This window comes from Eleutherodactylus coqui, chromosome 2 (assembly GCF_035609145.1).
Source record: "Eleutherodactylus coqui strain aEleCoq1 chromosome 2, aEleCoq1.hap1, whole genome shotgun sequence".
Lineage (NCBI taxonomy): Eukaryota > Metazoa > Chordata > Amphibia > Anura > Eleutherodactylidae > Eleutherodactylus > Eleutherodactylus coqui.
This window is the reverse complement of record NC_089838.1, coordinates 124418349-124438347: the sequence shown is the minus strand read 5'-3', so window position 1 is coordinate 124438347 and position 19999 is coordinate 124418349. Positions and strand designations below refer to the sequence as shown.

At 43.0% G+C, this 19999-nt stretch overlaps 1 protein-coding gene across 1 annotated transcript in view; it reads right to left on the bottom strand.

The window, feature by feature from the left end:
- TMTC2 (transmembrane O-mannosyltransferase targeting cadherins 2) overlaps positions 1-19999 on the bottom strand; it is a 241826-nt gene that overhangs the window by 106433 nt on the left and 115394 nt on the right. The window contains exon 4 of the mRNA XM_066591489.1: positions 5981-6095. Coding sequence (XP_066447586.1) covers positions 5981-6095 — 115 coding nt within the window. The remainder of the gene's footprint in view (positions 1-5980; positions 6096-19999) is intronic.

The following is a 19999-nucleotide window of genomic DNA, read 5'->3' as shown; positions in this document are numbered from 1 at the left end:
TAAAGGCGTAGCGGCCTGATGTTTGGCAGGCGTACATAATCAGGATAATCTATGACATCGCCGAAATTGTTTTCATCTCATCAAGCAAGGTAAAAAAAAAAAAAAGAAAGAAATGAAGGCTTAGGTAAAATGATGATTATATTCTTTAGGATGGAGCATTGGGCACACTTAAGATGTACAACATAAGTTTTATTTTGCACAGAAAATCTAATGGTGTCCCAGGAAAATAACGGATCATATTCCCCAAACAAACTAATTTGTGAAAATGTAATTACTATGTTGTTCGTTTAGCTACAATTACCAACCTTCTAGTTTTTTGTGTGTGTCAAACAGTTGACGTGTCCTAGAACCCTTTTTTTTTAAAGTTAATCCAGGTGCACTAAGTGTCCGTAATAGGAAATTAAGCTTTCCAAGTCAAAGATTTCAATTGGCAATTAGGGGACACATGGGAAACTCACACTAATGCCCAAAATCTGTCTAACGTCACTATTAGTCCCAAGTGGACAATGCATCATTTCCCATTTACTGGGAGATTTAATTTGCTACACATACCATTGGTATGATTACGGCTAAATACTTAGAGTGTCTGCAGCATTCTCACAGGCCTGTCTTAGATTTCTCCTCTGGACAAAACACTTTATTTGCACTATGCTTCTATCCAGAGGCGTAACTTGAAGCTTCTGGGCCTCAATGCAAAGTCTGTAACGGGGCCCCCAATTATAATGCTTTATCCATAGTACTGGGCTCACTACATGGAGAAGAGAGGCGTTATGGAACCACCAAGGCTCGTGGGCCCAGGTGCAACCGCATCCCCTATAGTTACACCAGTGCTTCTATTTAGTCTTCAGATGAGAAAGAAGTCTTTTTAGTTTTGCAGATAATGTAAAACACTACTAAGTAGAGTCTTAGCTAGACCATCATTTACTTCAGGCCAAAATTCAGTTTGTTGCCTAGCCTTGTATCCAAGTACTATAACCTAGGTAAAGCGGCTTGTTGGTGCCTTTCTGACAACCAGCATCAAGGGCACAAGCTCTGCCAGCCACTCCAACCTGCACCCTCTACTACCATGTTCATATGATGCTCCTGAAGAGAGAAAGGACTTATGAATTCCTGAAAGAATTCACAATGACATTTGCATCCAATAAATTGCTCTTAATTAGATTTTTTTTCTCATTTTAAGTGAAAAATAAAATGACTACATATTTTACACCCAACAGTGATATTAGTCATCAACCGTATTTTTGTTTAGTCTTAACTTTGGGCAGGGCATGTGCCACATCTTAGGAGTGTCCCCACATGAGTATAACTGCACAGGAACAAGCACTTATGAACACAAACATTTGTTTTTAAGGGATCATTTTATGTTTCAAAGACGTTTTAGTCAAGCTGATAATATGCAGCCTTTAACAGACTGTTTACCATGTTTTTACAGTTTATCCTAAGAGATGTGAAAAAGCAGAATGAACGTATTTAAAGCACAGGGGAATTTTAAAGGGGTCAAATCACTAAGAAGAGTATTTAAACTTTTTAAAGCAGTACCCCAAGATCTTAAAGGGGATGTATAAGATTAGAAAGAGTGGCTGATTTTTTTTCTTCCCCACAGAGCTGCAATACGAGATATAGCCCATGGAGTAGAATCCCAGTGTCCGGAAGAGCGCTCTCCTTCCTTTTTTATCCAGACTATTTAAGCATGACAAGCCGTGGAGGGGAGTGTGACATTACACACTTATGTCAATACAATGGACATATTTAGATTTAAAGTGTGTCTATAGAAGCTTTGTATGGATACCTGTGTTAGACATACACATCTACATCTTGGCATAGCGACATCAATCTAGATACAATATTATACAGTTTAAGTGTATAGTCAAAGTGGATGTTCAGAGTTAGAAAAACATGACTGCCTTCTTCCAAAAACAGTGCCACTCATGTCCGATGGCTGTGTGTAGTATCACAGTTTGGCTGCAATTACCAGACACATCCAATGGCCAAGAACGGCGCTGTTTAAAAAAAAAATAAATAAATCTATCATCTTTATTTATTCCTGGATGACCCCTTTTAAGACCCAGAAAACTCCTGTAAATAACAGTAGCCCCTACTTTACTAATGTACCGTGTTTCACCGAAAATAAGGCACCCCTGAAAATAAGACACCCCCTGAAATTTGCAGAAGTCCCAAATATAAGGCACCCCCCGATAGTAAGGCATAGTAAAGTGTGCAGACAAGTCAAGAGGCCTGTCCCCTGCTGCCATCCCCGTTGTCTCCTACCTCCAGATGTATAGGTAGATCTGCAGACAGTCTGCTGTTATCCTGTCCCTGCTGTGCTGTACGAGTGTGCTGTTGTGAGCTCCCCTTGCTGGCTGGAAAAGTCCATACTGTACATTCTGTTCCTGCTGTACATGTCTGCTGTGATGAGCTCCCCCTGGTGGCAGGAAGCTGCAATACCATCCCTGCTTACAAGTGGCACAGGAACTTCTGTCTGCAGACAGGTACGTTACTTTACAGCCCTTATTTTTTTATGGCTCTGTGTGTGAGTCAGGCAACCTGTGTGATTCTTAAGGCTGGGTTCTCACAGAGCGTATTTCCAGCGGAAATCTCGCGGTTTGGCCACAGCGATAAACAGCGAGATTTCCGCCGGGAAAGCGCTGCTTCAAAACCCACGGCACTCAGCCGCTTGTTTTGAAGCGGCCTGGCTGCATGCTTTTCCGTTTCTGTGGCCGGTGAATCCGCACCAACACACCAGCTTTTCCCAGCTTTGCTGTGACAGATTTGCTGTCCCATGTGGACGAGATTTCTGAGAAATTCCGTCCACAAAGCTGGCCAATTGAGGGATTAGCGGCCACAGACAGATTTGCCGCGGCGAAATAAGACACCCCCTGAAAATAAGACATAGCGCATATTTGGGAGCAAAAATTAATATAAGACGCGTCTTATTTTCGGGGAAACAGGGTACCATCTCATGGCAGCTCTCCCGATGACGCTGTATTTGAACCAATAGCATGCGGTTGTCAGCCTTGTTACAATAATTACTAAAAAAAACAATGTTGGGCATCTTTCACATCTGCGTCGGGGGTCCGTTTTTCTGCTCCATTCAGGGAGCAGGAAAGGGGAATCCTTTGGCTAAACAACTCCAGCTTATCACGGAACTGAATGGTGCCATATGGCCCCTATTGGCTATAATGGGGTCCGGTTTCCACTCAGCTGCCCGGCACTTTACCGAAAGAAAAAGTGCTGCGTGCAGCGCTATTTCGTGCCATATCAGCGAGCAAACCTCCTAAGAATGGTTTCAGGCAGATGTGAAGGCAGCCTTATTTAGCTAAATAATGCAGTGAACATAATAGGTGAACATAGAGAAAAACTCTAACAAGAAGGTACTTATATCAATGCTCTAATACTGTGAGAAAAGATGACCTCGCTCCATTCAAGTGGAACAATACATATGATCCAGGATACATAATGCATGCTTCTACTATCTCACTGATTGAAACAGGCTTTAGTAAATGTAACAAACTGCTACCTAGTAGAAAATTAGTGTGCACACAGGTCAAAGCCAGTCTGCAAAGTGCTAATAATCTGCGTATGTCCATGTATGAGGGTGCACTCTGTGAGTTCTGAATATACGGATAGACAATTGCTTTTAGTTCTGCGAAGTAAAGATTAGCTTTACAGTATGCTCGGTCTACACGTCATGTTATAGACTCGGGGAAGCGGTCTACCACCAACATTATTTGTGTACAGAGCCCTATATACTGGCTCCATAAAACAGAAAACATTCCAGCAGGTAAAAAACAAATAATGCTACCAGGGAGGCACTAAATTACGAGGTATGAAAAAGTAACAACACGGTCACCAATATACAGTAGGACTTCTGTCACTAGACAAGACCCATAATACCCCAAAGAAGGCAAGGTGGTGGGAGGTAATGCACTTTTTTGCAAGGCATATTCTACTTTCTAATTGCATACAGATGTAGCAAAGTTTCATGTAGGAGAGGAATGAGAAACTCACATTAGTCCAGCATCCTACTGAGATTTAGGCTGCGGTGTCTATATACAGCGATACATAGAAGTTGATGTATACAAAAAAGGATGCACATTTTTAATTAAACTCTATTGCAAAAAAAAATCGCCACCACCAAAAGTGCCCATAGCCTTTAACCCTTTCCAATCCACTGTCTGACGTCTGAAGACATTCTGATTGAAGGCTGCACAGCTCCAATGTCAGAAGACGTTCGGCAGGGTATTCCTACTGTACATTACTAGCCGCGCTGTTGTCGGGGGGCCTCTCCAGCAAGTCCCATACCGCAGTACTGGCTCTAACCAGCAGATGGTGCCATTGCATAATGGCAGGAAGAGAAAGCCCCCTAGGAAACCCTGAATCCAAAATTGGATTGCAAAGGGTTAACACTGCATACACTGGCTGCTTACAGCTACCACTAGAGTACGCATAGGAGCTTGCTGCATACGGTTTACACAGTTTAAAGGGCAAGAGGGAGTTCAACAATTTCTAAAAGTGCCAGAAATACTTATATATAAATAAATTAAGAGACTTTATGAGTATTTTCTGCATGGTTTGCATTCCCTCTTACTCCAACAGGCATTGCTTCTTGTGCTCAGACATTTTTCGATTGGGGGCACATCAGGGGATCCCCAGCAATGCCTTTTCGGCATCCACCCTTTACACAGCCTAGTACTTTGATTTAATGCCCAGTCTGCTTTCTCAGACCAATCTTTCTCTGCTCAGTAAATCTCGTAGGGGTCTCATTCCCTGCACAATAAGCTCAATGTGCAGGCACTTTGCTAAAAAGTACATGACATTGGTCACAGAGGTAGGTGAGCCGAGACTAAGCCTTGCTACAGCATATGCATGGCCTTCGGTTTGCACATATGCACTACTGGGAAATGGAGAGACTGGCAGCCCATAAAGTGGATGTTGGTGATGATGACGTGTTATTGTGGGCATAATCCGGCTATCAGAGTACACAAGAGAAATGTGCAACACATAATCAGGAAAAAACCCAGAAGAAAGCTTGCTGGGTCATGTGATGCCTAAATTGAGGTTATGAGGAACATTTTTAGTGGAGCTAATTTATAATGTACATCTGTGCATTTAAATATGAAAAACTAGTCCTGAAAAATTCCTTTAACTAAATAACAGTAAATTATGCACTAGGCTCCAAAGCTCCCTCTTGTGGCAGCAAAGGCAGTCAGATCTTTAGCTGTTAAATCTATGTAGCTCAGAAATTTGGTTCTCTCTACTAAACCAAGTTAGGACTACTGTGAATATAGGGGAAATTAATCTGGATAGAATCGTGGCCCCCAAAAATTACACTGGTGTTCAAAGGTGGCACATAGATTCTTCTCTTTGGCATTTATACTTTTGCGGCTTTCTGACATAGTGATACATGGTCCCTTAGTGCTTTATACAAAAAGGTGATGATGAGCTTTCACCACACCACATACATTTATGTCACTACAGGCAAAACCTTAACTAACAGTCATGGTACGGCTAGCCCCAGCCCCAGATTCCTGTTGTAGGGTCACCCTTGTCGAGGCGGGTGCTACATCCTAGGCAGGTCATCCATTCTTAGATCAGGGACAATTCCACTACCTTTCTCCACCCTGTTTTCTTGCCATGTATGTTACATCTGTCTCCTTACTTGTCAGTTTAGTTCTGGTTCCATTCATTGTAGATCTTTCTGGTCTAGTGTGTGCAATTCCTGTGAATGGATCTGCCCCCTCGAGTTTGTCACCATGACAGGCCTGTGCTGTTATGACACTAGCCATCTTTAAATCACATATACAAGACCGTTTTACGAAGTAGAACTAAGCGACCATCATTACTCTATTGTTCTGATGAACATGGAGATGGTTATGTCATATGCTACAACAGAAAGAAGTACTAGTATACATGCAGGCATCATTTCAACGGTTCCCTTCCATTATATTTAGCAGTGCAACCCCCGATCTGCAATACTTACAAGTTATACAGCATATCCGCCATATTGCTTCGATAGTACAAGGCGTTCCTATAAGCTTTTTCGGCTTCAGAAATCTTGCTCTGGCTCTTCAGTACATTCCCAAGGTTACCCCAGGCTGCCATAAAAAAAAAAAAGTACAAAACAATAGTTAATTATTTCTTCCTCTTTAAGAGGGACATAATATTGAAAAAGTCTTGGGTATCATTTTTACTTGATCACATTTTAAGCAAACCGAAAGGAAGTGATACTTTTTCGGACAGCATCAGGATAATGACTTTTTTAGTAGGAAATATATTATTTTCTGCTTGACACCAGCATACAAAATAAGTCCATTCATTTCTGACAATGTCACACTCATTACTAGCCTCCGCAAACAGTTGATGCTGTAAGCTTTCACTCTAGGATGGGTTCTGTATCAGCTCTCCTGCTGTCAAGCAATAATGCTATGCTACAAAGATCAACTAATAATGACAAATGTTCCAGCACAAGTAATTACTTTAGCTCAGGAAGTGTCTGCTGAATCATGAAGAGCTTTCTGCAGGAATCAGACAGGAGAAACTCAGCAGAAAGAATAGCTGTCCTCACCAGGACAGTGCGGCTGAGGCCACGGCTCCGAGGCTCATCAGATAGCTTACAAGCACTATTACAGGAGGACATTTAACTGTAAAAGCAGAACTAAAATACAAGTGTTCGGGGCTGTAAAAATCAAAGCTAATAATACCTTGAGAGCAGCCGGTAATAACACAATAACGGCAGCGAATAACCTCGCAAGCACTTTATAGAGTCTTAAGATCTACAAGAAGCTATTCTGGAAACTTAGTTTTTTAAGAACCCTTCCTTAATACCAATTACAGAAATGTAAACATCAGCCATGCCCTGGCTCTTGTACTACGAGTCTTCATAAACACAGAGACGGCCTCTGCATATGTAACAATATTTTCCGCTAAAGTAGCTCGGAGGCTATAGGAGTGATTTATGAAAACAAGTCTAGACAATATTAAATGGCACATGCACCATAAATGGATGTTCTCCTTCTCTTGGTCACACTTGACAGACATACCGTAGGTACATAGTAGGGTTAAACTAAAAGGTATGTGTCCATCAAGTTGGAGCATGGGTGGGAGAGGCTTTGGATGATGGAAAAAGGGAAGGCTAAACATAATGAGTCAATCTACCTTAAAATGGAACATTTCCATCCTGAACTCAAGTGTGGATCAAACTGGATAAAACCTCGAAAACAAGATTTCTGCACATTTCCATAGGAGTTAGGATAAATTCCAGTTCTATCCAACTTTGTAACTTAGCTAACTTTCACAGAAGTTGGACCCATTAAAAGCAAGGTACTATTGTATCTTGTCACCACCGGAAGTAGGGGTGGGGACAAGATTTAGGCTGCTTGACAGGCCGGTGACGCCCCAAGGAGCTGATTGGCTGATGCAGTTGCTCGCTGTCACTGAACCTGCCCTGGTATTTGGGCGTCTGTGCCGGCCTCGATATCCTATCGGTGATGTGCTGCGGTCCTCCATCTCCCCAGCATGGAAGCGAGTGATCGCCTCCCATCTACAGACCTTGAGACAGTTCTGCTTGCTCCTGACCGCGATGTCAGTGTGGCTGCTACCCCTGCCCTCAGCGCTCTCTGTGTTGCCGTCCCCACTGTCAGTGTGGCCACCGCCGCACTGCCTGCTTCACTGTTGGTGGCGGCTGTACCATGGAGGGACAGACTGCGGAGGGCTTGAGGATAACAGCGGTGAGCAGAGGTGCGAGCGCGGCAATGGAGTGGTGAGGAGAGTGACAAGGCTGCCAGCCTACAGCGGCGGGATGCGGACGTTGACGGCTTCTCAGCTTCCCTGACTCTTCTTCCTTTTGCAGCTGGCATCAGCGCCACTGCTCAGAGGCAGATGGGGAGCGGAGTAGCCCTCAGCGGCCACATTTCGGCGATACAGCATGGGGCAGGACAGTGTGGTAGGCAGCGCCGTGGTCATCTCAATCCTACGGCATGGGGGAGGACTGTGTTGGCAGCGGTGGCAAGGTGTACCTTCCCCACCCAAACAAGTCTCTTCTCGGCCGGGAGCTAAAGGCGTGTCAGGGGAATTCCTCCATGTAAGGCCGTCAAACCCCTAGGTTCCGGTGGTGACAAGATACAACAATAGCTAAAGGCAATGGGGTAATGCACATGAGTGACTTTTTTTTCTTAATATACATGGATCAGTGAAAGAAAAAACAACTACATAATGTCCCAATCTTGTCCCATTCACAGACTAGAATGGGACATGCTCCACCCCTCAGACAGCACCCAAGTCCGGGTGCTGTCGAATGTGAGTTGTGCCCAAGGATATTGAGTGCAACTTGTGATTTTTTTTTTTTTTTAACAATTTTTCTGTTTGTGCGTATTACCAAAATGGCCACAAAGTCCTACTGGTTAAGTTTGGAATTTTGACTAGACCTATATAAAACAAACAGCATATGGCTAGTTTCACATGAGCATATCATCACACATCTGTAGTATGGATCCATAAGATGGACATGTTACAGAAGACATTGCAACCATATGTCCTCAGTATTTCATCATTCTTTGCTGTGTATTTGCAGTCATTGGTTTCCATCAGAAAGTACCAATGAATGCAAATATGGAGTTAAAAACTGACAAAAAGTAGCGTATTCTGTGTTTTTTAAACATGGCGGGGAAAATTATAGCCATGTGAATAGATGCATATATATTATATGATATAACAGTCCGTAAAACACAGGCCACATGCAGAATAAAAATATGCTGGTCTGAAACAGACTATGGCATGAATTTTAAATTGGTGGATTCCCATCCCTGGGACACCCATTGAGTAAGTTCCAGTCAAATCTATCAGTCACTGCATGTAGAAGGAGACAAGAAACACAACTTGTCTTTCCATTATTGTATTGTTTTACAGAAACAGAGCAAGAGGTGTAGCGTTTCTTCTTGTAGAGGGAACCAAGATGGCATATGACATAGCAAGTCTTACAAGCCATTTTTACCCAGGGAGCATTGCATGGCTTTTAAGACTCCCCATGTCATCTTAGTGGCCTCCACAAGGAATGACAGACACCCCCCCACCTCCCCAATCAGGGTCTTCTCACCTACCCAACCAGAATCCTGCTCTATACTGATGAGGGGCAAGAACGACAAAACAGCTGTCTGTAAATTGGTCTTTAACTTGGGCCATATTCACAAGGCTGATAACGAGTTGCACCTGAAATCCTTGGGTGTAACTTGCATCGGATAGCAAACTGACATCTTGTTTGGTCATCACCACACATTACACATACTATTCTCATCTGATCAGACAATAGGACATGGAGCAATTTTTCAAAGTCGGACTTTTGGGCCAAGAGAAAAAAAATCGCTCTTATGAAAGAGTCCATTCAAATGAATGGGTTCTTTCCCATGCGAGTTCTGTCCATCTCAGAATTAGACACAACATGGGAAAATCATCATGTTGGAAGGCCTGTTAAAAGGGCAGAATTGACTCTAGGGAAGCTGCCTTTTTAATAGGTGTCACTACAAATGCATTTTTGCTCTCCCATTTTAGTTTTTTTTTTTTTTTTACATATAACGATTATCGTTGAAAAAAAAAATGTTGAAACGAGCGAAAATGAACGATTGTTGTTCAGTGTAAATGCAGCCAATGATCGAACAACGAGCAATAAAGCAATCACTTTTTGTTGATCGTTCATTTTATGTGGGCATAAAAGTCATTGTTGGCTCATTCCATAAGCGTTCGGTTTAAATACAGATTGTTCAGCCATGCTCATTGTGTGATTTCTTGTTTGAATGAGCCAACGCTGTATCTGCTCTTTAAACAGGCTGGACGACCGATCTCTGACATTGTTGGCTCGTTCAAACAAGAAGTCGGCAGGTCTAAAGGGAATCTTACAGAAACAGATCAAGCATGTTCAACTCTTACCTGAATATGCATACATTACAATGTAGAGAGACGGGACAAGCTCATCTATTTTCCCACTTTGACTAGCATGTATTTATTTATATCAAATTTCTTTAATCTGCAGTTTTAGATTAAAGGGGTTGTCCCGCGCCGAAACGGGTTGTTTTTTTTTTCAACCCCCCCCCCCCCCCCCCCCGTTCGTCGCGAGACAACCCCGATGCAGGGGTTAAAAAAGAACACTGCACAGCGCTTACCTGAATCCCCGCGCTCCGGTGACTTCTTACTTACCTGCTGAAGATGGCCGCCGGGATCTTCTCCCTCGGTGGACCGCAGGGCTTCTGTGCGGTCCATTGCCGATTCCAGCCTCCTGATTGGCTGGAATCGGCACGTGACGGGGCGGAGCTACCAGGAGCCGGTCTCCGGCACGAGCGGCCCCATTCAGAAAACAAGAAGACCGGACTGCGCAAGCGCGTCTAATCCGGCGATTAGACGCTGAAAATTAGACGGCTCCATGGAAACGAGGACGCTAGCAACGGAGCAGGTAAGTGAAAAACTTCTGATAAACTTCTGTATGGCTCATAATTAATGCACAATGTACATTACAAAGTGCATTAATATGGCCATACAGAAGTGTATAGACCCACTTGCTTTCGCGGGACAACCCCTTTAAGTCTGCATCTCAAAATATGGCCAGGTATTCATGACATATCGGTGCAAGTCTAGAGAAGAATGGTTTTACCTTGGGGAGGCCAAGCAGGTGTAAGGAGACCTACAGGCCATGCAATGCTCTTCTGGGAAAAAGATATGCAAATGACAGATGGAAATTGCTTCTGTAGCTCCACCCACAGATTGGAAAGTAGCATCCTCATCAGTCAAGGGTCTTGCAACATGACCAAGGATGTAAGCCAAACCAGAGTCTCCTCCATAAGGAAAAAATGCCCATCGACCGACATAAGCAAATAAGAGGAATCCAGAAATGTCTAACCAGTGTGACATGCATGATCTAATTACTCTACAGACATGCAAGGCCTCTAGGCTTAAGCAGACACAAAAAAGTCAGTGTTTTTTCTTTTTTTTTTTTTTTAAAGGTTGTCAAAGGGCACCAAATATGGAAGAACTGGAATAGAAGTGGAAAGGTCATAAAAATAACACTACTGGTAAACAATTGCCATTGTCTAGTCCATAACCACATGACCTTAATTGACAGAAAGGTTAAAAACCTGTTCATCAGTCTTCCAGGATCTGTACTGAAATAACACAATTACATAAAGGAAATGCAAATTAGATTGGGGCATAGCTAGCTTGTACAATAAGCTGAATGGAAAGTTATGTTTCTCATTAGCAACGCATTTCAGGCTCTTGAAGCACAGCGGTATTAGCAACACTTTGCTTGCTTGCTCTCCTATTAAATAGTGTATCATCTAGAAAGTTATCTGTGTGGGTGGTGACACAACCTGCCTAAAGGCATACATTGTTTCTAGGAGTCTTTCAGACTAGAGATATCTGATTAATTCAATTGTCGTACACAGTCTTTTTGGCCCTCTTTGTGGAAAATTGAAATAGGAAACAATGCTTAAATATTCAAATGTCGAGCAATTTAAAAGCAGACTTATTTAGCCGTGAAGTGCAGAAACTTCCATCTGGCCTTCATTAATGTGAGGCATGAAGAATGTTGACACAGTTTTCAAAAAAAATAAGCTGAAGATGAGGAACAAAACAAAGCAGAAGTAGCTAAGCCGAACTGTAGGTTCACTATCGGTGTTCCACTAGAGAGCTACATAAAAAAACAATTCCCTAATGCTCCTTTTACGCGAGAACTGCACGATTCTCGTTTGCACGAGTGAATGAGCTGATGACGTCATCACCAGCTTGTCCCCGCTCGTGTAGCCCATTTAGACAGGCAGATTCATCGTTGAGAATCGTTCACTTCTCATTCAGGGTTTCACAATCCTATGTGAAACACTGAATGGGTGCTGTTTAAACGAAACAATGAATGAACGACCAGTGATTTTTAGTCCCGCAGAAACTGAATGACGAATAAGAAGCAAACGATTCTCAGCTTTGTAGTGAGCATAAGTCCATATGATGGACCCTACCACAAACCACCCCACCTTCAGAGGGAAACACAGACACTCCTATTACAGTTACTGATGATCACATACCTCCTGTCACACTGTTATAATAGAGGAGATCACAGCTCATCCTCCTGACTTATGGTTTGTAGCTAATTAAGAAGAATACTGAAGACAATTAAACTGACCTCCCTGCAAGGTAGAGATGGTACAGCCTCTATCTGATCATAAACTGCTGTAGTGAAAGTGAAAACAGAATCAAGATGGTGTCTGATAAGTATTAAACAGGAGTCTGCACTGCATAGAAGAGTGCAATATAAAAATGAGGCATCTAGAGTGTAGCAGGCAATCAGGTGAGGGGATAGGGATGGGAAAACGTGTTTTATCTGGAGTGCCTCTAAGTGATAAATGGGTTTGACTTGCACCCATGGCACATGGATGCAAGCTGTCCATTGTTGCAACTCACTACTAAGATTCAAATTCTTTCTGGATCCAAAAGCAGCAGAAGAATTGTCTGTTGGGGGCTTCACGGGCTGGGTTTCCATGGCCAAGCAGCTACGCAAAAGCCTGTGATCAGCAAGTATGATATCAAGAATATACTGCACAGTAAAAAAAAGTGTAACAACCCAACTACAATGTTTGGGTTGGGCCATAAAAAATGGCTTGCTGAGTTAAAGCATGAAGGACTTGACAGACTTGCAGAGTCCTGACCCCTACCTCAGCAAACACCATCAGGATGAATTACAATGCCTATTGCTAGTCAGAAGGAGAATGACATATTCATCAAGCACATCCAGATGTTTCCCCATCCATCTGGCTGTGCAGTGTGTATATGTATAGTGCTACAGGCGCAGGACATACATAGATATGGAGAATGTATGTATATATAAGCGCAAGCTTTATTTTCCCTCTACAAATATCAACCACGTTACCTTCCGCCCGCTCACACATTATTCATGATCATTTTTACAGCTGATCAAACAGGTTTTGTTTAACGGATTAATTAATCGGCTCCGGCTATGTCAGAATGTGCATATTATTCTTCACGTTCACAATACAGCCCAACAGTGCTAAGCAATGGAAGGCAACTTATTTTATGGTAAGTATAACAAAACCATGTCCAACATACACATTATGTAATAAGACATAACTGACTAGAACTTCTCCTAGTCACTCAGGTGGTCGCGCTATATTGAGGAGCAAGGGGAAGTCATTTTTCCAAAAAGTTGGATGTTCTACATGCTAAGAAAATGATACGATCCTCTGCAGAAACTCCTGTAAATAACACTAAAGTTAACTGTAAGGTTTTTAAAAGAGACCAAATTCACAACCATGTTCAGAGGTTCCATCACAGATCCAGCATGAACTGTTGGATGATAAAGTCCTGCACGGAGGACCTTCTCATCCAGTAAAATGCCAAACGGAAGCCAAAGAGACCGCATTATAGCCTATGAGGTCCCTTCGGTAACATTCAGTTCTGTCACAAATGAGTCCATACGGGGAGAGGACTCTCTTTTCCTGATCCCATAATGGAGCAGGAATACGGCATCTAAAAACACAGATGTGAATGTAGCCTTAGGGGTAAGTACAAACCGTCACTTGAATGTACTGAGTGTTTGAGAAGGCGCCTCAATCTAATGGCATATGTTGCAAAATATGCATATGGAAAATGTTGCATTCTGACACTTGTTTGTTGTCAAATGTTACACTTTTGAGTACTTTAAAATGTAAATCTGTTCCATGCATATATTTAGCATTGATTGACATGTATTTAAAAGTTTGTGTTAGATGGAGGAGAACAGTAATTGTAACTGGTAGGGCTCATGCACATGGCAAAGCTGAGCGCACAAATTCTGCGTGGCAGTGTAGGGAGCAACATAGCCTTTACCGCAAGTATAGAGATGTTCTCCTCTAGAACCAATGCTTCTAGAGGTGAAAAGGCGCAGAAAATTAGCATTCCAGAATCGACAGAATAGGTTCTGGATGCTTTGACATGAAATCAGAGGCATACAAACAAGAGCAGAAAGCTCACGCAATGATACTGGACCCCTTATCAGTTGGAAGAAAACAGAACCATAACGCAGCATACTACACAAGGGTACATGCAGTTTTTAAAAAGGACAATCAACCTAAATAAAATACTAAATACTAAAATTTAGTATGCCAAACTAGCTTTGAATAACTTCGTGTTGATTCTTCCCCCCTTTTCATATGCTTGCATCTCTTCACAGAGCTTCCGTGACTATTCATGCAGATGCCTGTCCCTTAGGTATGTCATGAGTTAGGAACATGGCGGCTTGCTATACAATGAGTGCAGGGGCGTAACTATAGAGGATGCAGGGGATGCGGTTGCACCCGGGCCCAGGAGCCTTAGGGAACCCATAAGGCCTCTCTTCTCCATATAAGGAGCCCAGTACTATGAATAAAGCATTATAGTTGGGGGCCCTGTTACAGGTTTTGCATTGGGGCCCAGAAGCTTCAAGTTTTGCCTCTAAATGAGTGGTCTCTTCTAACTCAAGGAACATGGGTGAAGTGTAGGGTTAGTACCGTAGTAGCTGGTCGTAGAGTACAGAGAATATTAGGCTGTCAAACTCCACAGCGAAGACCCGAAGTTGTAAAGCTCATTAAGAAGCTCATTATAAACCTTCAGTGACTTCAATGTTAAATACATTTTATTATTAAGTACAAAATGTTTATTTTTAATGTTTTACCCTAAAGTAAATGGAGTTTATTCCCGACTTAAAAATTCTTCCTCGTTTTTCCGACCTCTTTGCAAGTCCACAGAATCAAGAGATAGGTCGTCAATAGTTGATTAGCTGTTGAGATCCACCACTTGGAACCCTGGCCAAAAAGCTGATCGGTCGCTCGCTGTCAGAGCCCCAACACGCAGAAGCTGCTGCTCCGACCCCTGTGTAGTGGTCAACAGTTGTGATTGCAGGTGCAGCTCATTAAAATCAATGGGAGCTACACCTGCAATTACAAGTGTCTGCCACTACAGAAGGTCAGAACGTTACGTACCCGCATGTGTTGCAGCACAGAGCGGGGGTGCTTAATCAGCTGGGGTTTAACACTATTGATAACCTATTGATATACTGAGGATAGGTCATTTATAGTATTTCCCTAGAAAACCATCTTAATATGTAATGGCCCTTTTACACAGGATGATTATCGTTCAGAATCATTCAACATCCTGCGCTCCCACAAGAATTTGACCGATAATCATCCTGTGTAAATTCATGTAGCGACTGAATGAGAATTGTTCAGTCATCCACCGTCTGTATGCAGAAAACTGAACAACGAGCCGCTCAGTGTAAACAGCAGTTGTTCGCTTTTGAATGACTGTCTGCTTACTATGAATGGAGGCGGATGGGGGGAGAATGCTTCCTGGCTGCCCTGCCTACATGTAGGCCGTGCTGTGAGCGATGCCAGCGATACTCGCTCCGGTGTAACAGCATAGGAGCGAGCACCACTGGGACGATCTCCCGGGCAAACGTTTGCAATCATATCGTCACCTAGAAAAGGACAATTAGGGTCCTATAAGACAATCCGATTCTCGTTTGAATGAGTGGGTAATGCAGTAACTAACTTGTTTGCTCTTGTGCAGCCTGCTTAGATAGGCAGATACATTGAGTATAAATTTAATATATCACCTTAAATTATCATACAATATTATTCCCGTTGGCACGAAATGCTCCTAATACATATTGCCCCCTTCTCACAGGCCACATCCCCCTTTTTCGGCAAAGTGGCGTACCTGTCTAAAAGTCACAAGATTTTTGTACAATTTTAACAGAAAAAAAATTTGAAATTAGGATTTCTGGGTCATTTTCTTTTCTTCTACCACTATAGGGAACATATAGTATATACTCGAGTATAAGTCTAGTTTTTCAGAACTTTTTTTTGTGCTGAAAAGCCCCCCTCTGCTTATACTCGAGTCAGGGAAGGCTTAAAAAAAAAAAAAACCTCTATACTCACCTCCCAGCCGGCGTCTGTGTCTCCAGCGGTGGTGCGGCAGGTTGCTTGAATTCTCTCTGCTGTCATCCCCCACCGTCCTCTTTGCTTGGCTCTGTCATCTCCCGCCGTCAGCGCTTTGTAAGTAAGAGCTGTGATTGGATCGAGCGTCAGCCAATCACAGCCGCTGCTCGATCATTCACAGCCAATCAAGCTGCTTTTGAATTCTCCCTGCTGTCATCTCCCTGCTCTGCTTTCAAATCCCCTGCCGTCAGTGCTGTGTAAGTAAGCGCTGTGATTGGATCGAGCGCCAGCTTTGATTGGCTGGTGCTCAATCCAATCACAGCGCTTACTTACACAGCACTGACAGAGCCGAGCAGAGAGGACAGCGGGGGGGGGGGGAAGGGGGGGGGATGACAGCGGGAAGAATTCAAGCAGCTTGTCGCACAGAGACAGACGCCGGCTGGGAGGTGAGTACGGAGGGTTTTTTTTATCTAGTATATACTCGAAGTATAGCTCGGCTTATACTCGAGTCAATATATTTTCCCAGTCTTTTATGGTGAAACTTATTGTCTCGGCTAGTATATACGGTAGTTTAGAAGGCACGCAAGCTTTAACACTCATGAACCTATGATGCTCAGATGCAACAGCGCGGCCCATATCGGCAGCATATTATTGATCAAGTTATTCAACTGCTAATAGATTTGTTAAAAGCTGCACTGGAGAGACGTCGGTACGAGAGAGATATCCACCGTTACGCCTCGTTCTTTTGGGTAATGTATTTCAGATCATTAGAGGTCTGCTATAAAGCCGATTCTGGTACTGGGTCTATAGATCATTCCGTTAATCATTCCTCCTGCATTTATTTTAGGATTTTATCTAATAATAGATGCCTAAGGAAGGGAAGGCTGTCATCTTCAAACTCAATGCTGGCCTTTGAATATATGAAAGTTCGCTAGTCACACCAAGAGCATAATGACTTTCATCTCACTAACTGATGGAGGCTCATAAAAAGGTACCAGAAATTTTAGTTCGGTGAACCCCAGCGCTCAGACACATGACCACTAAGTCACAGAAATACAAATTAGAGATTGTAGAGCACAATTGGAAAGGCAATGGAGAAATCACCAGTAGTGTTGGACAATTGACAGGTTTCTCAGTAAGGGTCCTTTTACACGGGACGATTATCGTTCTTATTCCCGACCTCCTGCGGAAATTTGACCGATTGTCCCGTGTAAATGCATGCAGCGGATGAACGAGAGATAGCAGTCGGTCAGTTTCTTCACTTTTAGAACGAGTGTGTGCTTACTGTGAATGGAAGCGTGTGAGGAGAGAACGCTGCACGACCTGCAAAGCCTCCATTCCGGCAGCGCTGTGAGCAATGCCACTGTGCGTAAGCGATGTTGTGAGCAAGCATCACTGGAAAGAGCTGTCGGACATGGTTTGCCTGTGTAAAAGGACCTTAACCCTCTCCACATCTAAAGACATTATGATTTATGGCTGTACAGCTCCGATGTTGGAAGACGTCCGCTTGGGTTCTCTTACTATATATTGCCAGCCTCTCTGCTGTCTGAGCCTATCCACCGTGTTGCGTCATGCAGTACTGGCTTTAGCCAGCATATAGCGTCATTCTATAACAGCAGAAAAAGAGTAAGTCCCCTAGGAAAACCAGGATACAAATTGGATTGGTAAGGGTTAAGGGTTCTTCTAGACGAGCAGATCATTTGAAGGAGCAAGTTACGTCATCGCTGGCTTGTTCGCTCTCACGCAGATTGTCTATACATCGTTGGCTCGTTCACACAAGAAATCGTTCAGTCTTTCACATTTGCTATATAGGTGACTGAGAACAACTGAACGATTGCTGTTTAAACAGAACGATTAGTGAATGAGCCAACAATGATTTTTAGGCCTGTATAAAATGGCCGAACGAAAAGTGAACAATTATTGGTTGACCGTTGGCTTGTTTGAATTATGATCATTTAATCTAAAAGCACCTTGAGTCCTTTTGCACAGGACGCCATCTATAATCGCTTCTGTGCTCTCACACGTTCCAGCCGCCCGCCTCCAATTACAGCACAGAAGCCGTTGTTCATAGATGAATGCCTGCATGCTTACACCGGCTGATCATTTTTTGAAACGGAAGGACAAATGAATTATAGTTCACCATTCATTCGCTGTGGGCATTTGTACTGAGGATTATAGCTGAGATTCCCGCAATCCAGAGAGAATCTGAAGAATAATCATTCGGTACAAAAGAGCCCTAAAAACCTTTTGTGGCTTGAAACTAGTTTGCTAAACAGGATGTTCTGATTTCACTATTTTTAAAACACATGATATAAAGCTTTGGTTTTAGATTTTTCACTGGACCGAGTCCTGGACTTTTCTACTTGGAATTTGATGGAAGAAGCAAACATTGTTGAAAACCTATTGTGGTATTACAGGATAAGTCAAAAACCATGTAAATACTTTCTATCGATAGGGAGTCCTGGACGCCATGACTGTGGGGGGTTGGCTCGTTCTCATGATGTTGCGGTGATAACGGAGAGTGGAGCTATGTTCTATTTCGCTTTTGAATAGCAAGTTATTATTGTTCACTATTTTAGGTGAATTTCATATAAAACTGAATAAAAGTTTTAAAAACCACCACAACAGCCTAAAAATACCCAAATCTCTTTAAAAAAAAACCAAAAAAAAAAACCAAACATGATAGCCAAATGGCATCAGTGATTCATTTATATAGCCAATTGCAAACTGAGTGGAAATGGTTTTAAAAGGGGTTGTCTGGTAGTAAACTATTCTTGGCCTATCCCTCAGAATAAATCATCAATAGTAGATTGGCATGGGTCCATTGCCAGGCCTTATAACGATCAGCTGTACGCAGGCCAATGCATGTGTGTGTGGAACTGAATGGGAATTTTGCCTGCGATACCAAGCCTTGCATTACAGTGCAGAAATCAGCTGGATGCACAAGCATGCTGGCCTAGCAACCAGATGATTGGCAGGTGGTCCTAGGCAACAGACCCCTGCCAATCTACTATTGATGTCTGAAGGCCCATTAAGACACAATGATTATCACTCAAAATTCGCTCAAAAGCCATCTTTTGAGCGATAAATCGTTGCATGTAAATGTGCTCATCTTTAAATTTTCTGGTGAACGATGGACTTTAGTTTGGCATGAAATCCGTCATTCAGCAGAACAGCTGATAAGCAGGACCGCATGCTGTGTTCTGCCTGGGGAGCGCTGATAACAGCTGACTACATTGTCTCAGTCCTGTGGCAGAAGGGAATGTATTCAGAGACGGTGGGTAGTCTGTTCTCTGAATACAGCTCAAGGCGGCTCACGCTACTAATTGGTACTAATAGGCATTAGTACCAAATAGTAGTATATACAAAATGATCGCTCAAAAGCCATCTTTTGAGCGATCATCTTTGAGTATAAATGCACCTTTATTCTGAGGAAAGGCCATGAATAGTTTACAACTAGAGATGAGCGAGCATACTCGCTAAGGGCAATTACTTGAGCGAGCATTGCCCTTAGCGAGTACCTGCCCGCTCGGAAGAAAAGATTCGGCTGCCGGCGGTGGGCAGGGAGCGGCGGGGGGAGAGTGGGAGGAACGGAGGGGAGATCTCTCTCTCCTTCTCTCCCCCCGCAACTCACCGCTCCCCCGCGCCGGCAGCCGAACCTTTTCTTCCGAGCGGGGAGATACTCGCTAAGGACAATGCTCGATCGAGCAATTGTCCTTAGCGAGTATGCTCGCTCATCTCTATTTACAACCCCTTTAAAGAGTCATGAAGTGTGAATAGAAGGTCAGTTTGTGAAGGCATAAATGCTGCATTTAAAACTTTCAAAGAAATCTAGAGCAAGGTATCTAAATGCTGCTGATGCGCACAGGAATCAATAAATCTCTATGGCAGGCTTTTCCTTGGAGGATTTCACAAGGCAATCTGTGAGGAAGAGAGCTTCATTTCTGCCAGAACTGGCAGAGAATTTTCAAACAAACAGTCAAAAACATTTTTTTAGCATATGAAATAAATTGAGCTCAAAAGTTTTTTCTTTAAAAATCCACATATAATACAAC